We start from the raw sequence: 8,616 nt of genomic DNA, 5'->3' as shown, positions 1-8,616 counted from the left end.
ACGCAGGCTGGTCTGGATCCCTGCTGATGGCAAGCACACTTTGCTGGTTTTCTCATGGTGCGGCTCATATAATAGAATAGTTCAGGGGAATTATGGCAGCTATATACGGCTTTTATGCACAGTCATACCCAGTTAGTGTTGACTGGGTTATTGTTGCAATAGAATTGGGTTTGCTTATATTTGGACTTAGCTTTATATCATTTATGATTTATGTTAAGCAATTCCAGTCTTGTTAAATGTTCTTGTCGTGTGGGATCATGTCGGTTTAAAAATACAATTACGCTCAATTATAGCTGATGCAAGTTGGGTTTGAGGGGTGCTGCACAATTCTTTCCCGCTCAGGAACACACCCGTTCATTTGTGTGAATTATGTGTGCCCCACTTGACCTTCGTATGTATATATATATGTGTGTGTGTGTGGCGTTTATGCATAATGCAATTTGAAAGTCCAAAAAGAAGAATTTAGTAGGCTAAAGAATATAGGAAATAAAAATTGATGACATACACATTATCTTTCAGTTCGCTAAGTATATTCCAAATGTATACTTTTGTGCACTAATTTGGACTCTTTAGACATCGAGGCCAGTTTGTGAATACATATATTTATATATACTAAATAAGTCTATCTATTTCAGCAAAAAGCAATTATACCTGGTCTGCAAATAACTGGCCACTTAAAATTAGGTATGAGCAGAAACATAGAAACATATTGTGAGAGATACTGCTCTTACGAGATCTACAGGGCGCGGTTTGTGATGGTGACTTATTGTCATGTGGCGCAATTTTGTACTAAAGAGGTTCATCCCGTTATTACTATAGCTGCAACTAGTACTCGTGTTCATTGTGGGATGAAATTGAAATTGAAAGTCTGCGAAATGTGTAAATTATTTTATTGCTAAAATAGGAAAAGTTATTTCATCATTTTATGGGACATGATTAATTGATATGATTTTCTTCATAATCATTCAACGAGCTCACGGTTTTTGTATCGATAAATGGAATTGGAAATATTGAATGATATAGAAAACGTACACTGAAAGCCACGTGCGCGTTACCATTTTGTGTTTTTTGTTCTGGTGCTACTAACGCATGAAAAGTAATATTTATTATATTTTATTTTCTATATGAAATAAATTTTATGTGTATATTTGTATATAAACGGTGTGTAGCAACATTGAATGTGCGATAGAATCAAGGATTTAAAGGTCCATTACCAAGGGAAAGTGAGTTGGCAATTTTTTTCATAGCCAGTGCATAGACTTCTGCAAGACACTAGATAATGAAGATTGGCAGGTCAAAATTTACAGAAGGTCTTTGGAACTCAAAGAAATGTATGTGCATTATGTTGAAATTCCAATGAATCGACAGAATGACCCCCAGGTTTTTTTAACTTTCTTCATACTTCATAGAAAAATAATTGTACATATACTGCGATTTATTTCGAATTTCTACATACCAGTTTTCATTTTCCAATAAAATGAAATAGTTTCTGTGCTTTTTAAAAGAAATTAAAATGTTCACTTTCCTTAGTATTGGACCTTTAAAGTAAAGTCATCAAGCATTGCATGATAAAATATATATCCTATGCGTTTTGATATTTTATATGTATTACAGATAAGAAATTAACTGACGTTTATATAGCTGTGGTGGGAAATGAATACTGCGTTTTATTTTCTGGTTATTAATAAATGATACAATTCTGTTTTAGTTTATTGTCTGCAGCTATAATACTGAAACCCAGGCTCGTTTCACGCTCATACAATGAAACAAAGTAAAACCTTATACATGACCGGTATCGAAACAAGTATGAATATATCAAAGCAAGGAGTGTCTACCAAGGAAGTAAATAGTTCTAATAATTTTGGTATCTTTTATTTTCGTTACGTTCTGTTTACTTTTGAGATTGGCGGCGGTGTTCCATGTCTAATTCTGCCTATTCATGATTTTGAGCTTCTGATAGTTGCTGAACAATATATAACTCTGATCTTAAATGTGCTTGTTTTGTTACCGTGTTCTATTGTTTTACTTCGTGTTTGTCTTTTTTGTGCATTATTTCAGCCCGCTCGCTCTGCTCAATAGGGAGAGCGCAGATCTAAGGATCGCAGGGTCGTGAGTTCGATCCACGGGCGCGGCGCGTGTTCTCCGTGAGGATTTGATAAAAAAGACATTGTGTCTGAAATCATTCGTCCTCTACATCTGATTCATTCATGTGGGGATGTTGGCAGTTACTTGTGGAGAACAGGTTTTTGTACTGGTACAGAATCCAGGAATACTGGTTAGGTTAACTGCCCGTCGCTACTTAACTGAAACACTGTAGAAAAACGGCGTTAAACCCATAACATGCAAGCAAACAAATATCTATGACTTACAAGTACATGAAACTATACAAGAGTAATTTCCTTCTTCTGTTTCTGATAGTTGTAAAACTATGTTTCACTGTATTCCTTAATGTACTGGTATTGTTTTTGTTGTCAATATAGTCTTGCGTGTCTCCTGCGCAACTGCTGTTGGAAAAGTACTGGGGCCACTGTTTCAAACTTGCATGATCGTAAAGTGGCGACTTATATATGTAATCAAGTACTGTAAACATCCGTTCTTGCCAATGTTTTTCTCATATTTGGCCCGTCCTAGATGAATTATTGTTACTACATGTTAGCTAAAGTCATTTCAGTCATTCATAAATATGATATCACTTGATAGATATCTAGGTTTAAAAGGACGAAACGAGTTTACAAACGTTGAAAACAATATTGGGAAACAATACAAACATTTGTCAAAGGTAGCGATAGCCTACATTATAAATTGTTTGTGGCGTGTGCCACGACTGGTAGAAAATAGACAACTGTTCTCCGTTACTTCATAACAGATATTGGCATCCACTACATAAGACGTTTTATAGAGCAACTGTTGATTTATAACATGCACATTATATGTACAATTAGGATATTTGGAAGATAAGAAAACGCTGATTAGCAATTATATGAAACCTACGTAAACAGAAACATTGTATACGTTCAAATTTTCAGTGATGTGGTGTTAAATTCTTCTTGACAGATAACATGAACTGGAGATACACTTGAAATTAACAAGATATTGATCTGGTAATATAGATCGTTTTTTTTTTGTTTGTTTGATCTTCTGAAGCTGACAAATTTCGTTCTAATTAAATACTTATCAACAATATCCGTGATTCTTATCACGTGTTTTCTTCTACAAGGATTATCAACAACCTCTTAAATTTTAAGAAGAAAACTGGTTCTACGTGTTTCAGAGACGCTTATTCATATAGGGAGATCTCATGCGATGACAGGATATTCATAGTTTCAATTACAATACAAGGGTGAGCAAAGCGTGATAAAGATCCTTAATTAAGTGCAAAGAATTAAGCCTTGTATCAACGATCATAAAAAGTAATGAAAATGTTGGAAAGACAGAATGCTTATTTTCTGGTTGTGTTTATTTTGTTTATAATCAGAGATGGAATCTTCTCGAAACATATGGAGGGCGTAGCTGTTTTTATGCACTGCACTCAAACGGTAAGTGTAGATTCTTTTTATACAACACTTCCACTAACAGATATACATTCCCTCTAAAAATCAGCTTGAAACAAACATTATTATGTAATTCATATCAAACCTATTTGAAATATCTAAATTCCTTCTGGCAATTTCATATGTTTTAAGATATCCATTGCCCATCGTTTACTAAAATATTTTATCTTTACATATTTAATTTAAATGTAAAAACTCCTCATCAGGTATAGTCTTCATCAAAAGTATTCATCCTTACTTAATATATGGGCAATTGTGTCTGTTGAGTTACATCCAAAATTAAATGTCGTGCAGTAATAATCCAATGTTAAAAACTTCCAATATTTTAGTGGTTGCACACATTTCTATTGTCGTTAGCTATACATTTATTAAGTGTGTACTATTTCAAACCTTAGGCATAATACTGTTAATACACATATGTCAACTCGTTTCAACAATACAATTCATTTTCAAATTCGAAGAGTTACACGAAAAATATGCCTGATAAATAGATGCTCCTGTTCGGTACTATTCTTCAAGAAAGTATTATAACTTGTGTTTTTTTGGCAACATTGAAGTATTCAACAAATTGTCTAATAAAATCCAAAGATGTGATACAGGGTATCGGACCAAAACATCTTCTGACAAATTACACACGTGTTTACATTATGAACACAATTATGAATTACTTTTTTGTTCTTCCTAACTGAGCCGTTGAAAGCAATTCACAGCAATGTCATGATACATATATGAGGAAATAACTGTAGAACAGGATATAAATTGGCCGTTCCATGACATTACCTGTATTAGTGACTTAAAAAATCAAAATTGAGATAACTAAATATTTATGAAGAACATTCTTTGACCTTTCAAATTTGAACATTTGAACAAATTATATTTACTATTTATTTGTAACAGAAATGAACAGACTCAATAAAACCGAATCTGCGATTTTCACTGTTTACCTGGTTCTCGGTGCTTCCAAGGGATCTACTTTTCAGATTTTATTTCCTACTTATTTGTAAAATATGGTAGAAATTGATTTGCGTTAGATAACTAAATTACAGTTCCTAGTTTCTGCATGAACATAAGAAAAAAAAACAAGGATTTTCCAGTATTTTAAAATACTTTTATGCAACAATTATCACATGTCACTAATACAGGTTTTCTCATGGAACCGCCCATATCTTTGTTTACATTAATTTTTCATGTAAGGACCATCCAGCTAGCCTACGGAAAATTGGTGCTACCTCGATACCTGAAATAGTACTCAGAGGAGCACCTTGGGACCTTGCCATGTGATCTATAAGTGTTTTGGTGTAACTTTAAACAAAAAATAATAAAATGTATTTGACTAACACAAACTTCTTTGAAAACGTCAATTGAAAATCAAACAGTTAATATATGCAATCAATTTGAATACTTTTTACGTACATCCATTTTTCAAAAGCAATTTTGGGTAACGTTTGGTCTTGGTATCTCAAATAGCTTCTTAATGACATAAAGCAAAGACACGTATTTGTTTGCTTATTTATAGTGCGTCGAAGTTTCCGGTGTCAGTTCAACTATTACTAGATGGTTTTATAGAAACCAATAACTGTACAAATGGTCAGATTTGTTTAAAACTATGAAATGCTATCTAAAGCTAGAACTTCATATAGAAATAAGTAAAGTAATTTCTGATTTGTTTGTAACATTTTGCAATATTATGCTGCTAAGTAATCCTTAAAGCTAACATTGTGACACCCTCAATGGACATATCATGGACTTAGGGTGGCTTTCAGCCACTAAACAAGCAACCTATCACACACGTGTACAAACTCTCAAATCACACAATTATTTTTAATTATTTAATGAGACAGTAGAATTTTTAAATGAACCTGAGTGTCATTTGCAAACCATAGCCGGAGTTTCGTCTATTTAAGGAAGACAATGACATTTTACCAGATATAATTCGCTGTTACATTATCACGTTATTCACTGAAAACCTGTAATTAATTAATAAAAAGATGTTGGTTGACAGTGTGCTGAGTTTAATGTAACATATAATGCCAAGTAAATATTGTCGTCTGACTTTCCTTAAGTTAGATTAGAAATACGATATATTGTTTCTGAATGAAATTACATTGATTGTGCTTAAAGCTATAGTGTTATTGAAATGCAAATATGAAAACTGTTGCATATAAAACAATAACCAAAATATCACGTTTTTTCGAAGAGAATGCGTTTCAAATGTTTAAAAAATATATTGTTGGGAATCGTGTTTCATAGTTCGGTATCATTTTCTCATCGGGTTAAATAATTGCTTTTACATCATTCATGAGTGAATGTTTCCCCAACAGAGAAGAAATTTGATTAATTTATAAATGATATGAATATCTAGATGTTGAGATATGAAACGTCAAACTGTACAAAGGTTTACAAAACCTTGACTGACTGATTTAAGTTTAATTACGGTCCATCCGCCCTTTCAGACACAATTTATATGCTTCCTTGTGTCTGAAAGGGCGGATGGACCGTAATTAAACTTAAATCAGTCAGTCAAGAAAGCAAAAGACAAATATCGTTAAAGAAATGCAGACTGTCAAAAGCAGATAAAAGCGACAATATTTATTAGTTTTAGTGTTTGTTACTGTTCACAGGCAACAGACAACTCTTTTCTGTTACTTCATGTCAGATATTAGCAGCCGTAAAAATTACAGTATAACATTCTGTATACTTCGGAAACCAATTTATTGTAAGACACACACTAATAGCATGTTTAATTAGGATAACCGGAGGCAGTAAACTTCATTTTATATAGTCCGACACACTGTTAGCATTTCTTTGAAATAACACTGTATTCGATTCAAAACTATTAAGCATTATGCTTGGAAAGAACACAACATCGATGACGAAATGATGAAAATGCAAATATATTTACTAAATGTACAAACTTCTTGAAACTAGAAATATACTGATATGAAGTTTGTTTTACTAGGCTGAAGCTGAAATATTATGATCTTAAATATTTATTAACTGATCAATAATTATCAGCTATTTAGTATACATATTTTTAGACGAAAAGTCAATTTTATGTAGTTTGCAAACGCATTACAGGAAATGAATATCAGAAATAGCAACAGTATATACATAGTTTTCATAAAATTTGTAATGTGAAACATATTTGACTAACAAACGTTATCACATACAGAAAAAGACTACAGTCTTATAAACAGTTATGAACAATATGGAAAGACAAAAGTCTAATTTTCCGGCTGTGGTTACAGACCTTATCTGTTCGGAACTGCCCGCGGATGCAACTGTTGTAATGTACTACATTTAAACCGTAGTTTTAGAGTTCTTTCATGCAACTCTATCTCATGTCCCTACAAGACAGGGATTCCTTTCTCTTTAAACATATTCTATACGTTAATGTCAAATTTGTCTGGAATATTTCATCATCTGCAAGCAGACATATTCTAGATACCTTTACTTTTATATTTATTGGGTAACTAACTAATGCGTTATCCGTGTTTTCCGCTGATGTAATGCCTGTCTTCATTTTGTACGAAGATGGGAGGGAGACGTGTCAACAGGTGTCAAAATATATTTACTTACAAGACATTTTGTCCTTTGAAAATAAAAATCAGAAAGTTACTTATTTATATGCCCCCGAAGGGAGGCATATTAGTTTTCAACTGTCCATCCGTTCGTTCATCAGTTAGTTCGTTCGTTCGTCACAACGTTAACTTTTTGCATGAAGGCACTTTACTCATGAACCACTGCACCCAGGACCTTCAAACATCACATGCTGATAGTGCTTATTAAGTACACGATTCATACTGACTTTGGGATCACCAGGTCAAAGGTCAAGGTCACAGGGGACAGTGTTAACTTTTAGCATGAAGGCACTTTACTGGCGAACCACTGCACTCAGGACCTTTAAACTTCACATGCTGATAGTAATTATTGTGTAAATGACCCCTACTGACTTTGGTGTCATCAGGTTAAAGGTCAAGGTCACAGGGGTCAATTATAACTTTTTGCATGAAGGCACTTTACTCGCGAACCACTGCACCCAGGACCTTCAAACTTCACGTGCTGATAGTACTTATTGAGTACACAACACTACTGACTTTGGGGTCACCAGGTCAAAGGTCAAGGTGAAAGGGACCAATGTTAACTTTTTTCATGAAGGCTTTTTACTCGCGAACTACTGCACCCAGGACCTTCAAACTTCACATGCTGATAGTACTTATTGATTACACGACCCGTATTGACTTTGGGGTCACTAGGTCAAAGGTCAAGGCGCTGCGGGGCATTTGTCACCATTAGTGACAGATCTTGTTGTTAACAAATAAGTGGATTTAGTAAACAAACAGACATTCTTAAGAAACTATTTTGAGTAAGTTTTGATTTTGGAATATTGTATTTGTGTCTTTGTGCATTTGTCTGTATAGCAGTCTCTAAGTATTGGTATATATAACTAACTTCTTCCGTTAGCACTAATCTTTGTAATGTAATGTTTGTTATGGTGAAGAGTTACCACTGTTTCAAGTATATTGGCAAATTCCTGTTAGCACAAGACATAAGAAATGTAGCTTTTCTTTCAAATCTAATGAAAAACCTGTCTCTTAATAATGAATTAAAAAAAATCTAGACAATTTTCATTGGATTCTATTACCTTCAAATAGTATCAAGAATGAAGATTTAATTTAATCAACGAAATCTACAAGTTGTCGACTCATCCGAATTAATTGTGTGGCATGAAGGATCAATTGTAACAATGACTGGTTAGTGGCCAGTCTAAGATTTATTGGATATGTAACCAAACATCTCCAAATATTGTTTCATACCGAAATCAGGAAGTGTTCCGAAGAGGTTACTGTACCAGTTGTGGCTTTGTGTTTACAGTAAAAAATACAACCGCATTAACTAAAAATTTAAATATTTTCACATAATACACAATGCATTACTTGCACAGCTGAGTCCAGTAAAACTTTTTTTTTCATTCCAAATTAAAAAATTTATTGCACCACTGTATAGAAGCAATAACGCTGAAACAAGTAATAACATCTCATGTGTGGTCTGCGAATTGAGTAAA

At 33.6% G+C, this 8,616-nt stretch overlaps 1 protein-coding gene across 1 annotated transcript in view; it reads left to right on the top strand.

Moving 5' to 3' along the window:
* The first annotated feature begins 2,875 nt into the window (after positions 1-2,875).
* The window catches only part of LOC123537951 (uncharacterized), an 83,464-nt gene continuing 77,723 nt past the window's right edge, over positions 2,876-8,616 (top strand). Inside the window, exon 1 of the mRNA XM_045321904.2 lies at positions 2,876-3,536. Within this exon, the coding sequence (XP_045177839.2) occupies positions 3,414-3,536 (123 nt within the window). The 5' untranslated portion in view covers positions 2,876-3,413. The remainder of the gene's footprint in view (positions 3,537-8,616) is intronic.

Source organism: Mercenaria mercenaria, chromosome 18, assembly GCF_021730395.1.
Source record: "Mercenaria mercenaria strain notata chromosome 18, MADL_Memer_1, whole genome shotgun sequence".
Lineage (NCBI taxonomy): Eukaryota > Metazoa > Mollusca > Bivalvia > Venerida > Veneridae > Mercenaria > Mercenaria mercenaria.
Note: the sequence above shows the minus strand (reverse complement) of the source record. Positions and strands in the feature narration are given on the sequence as shown.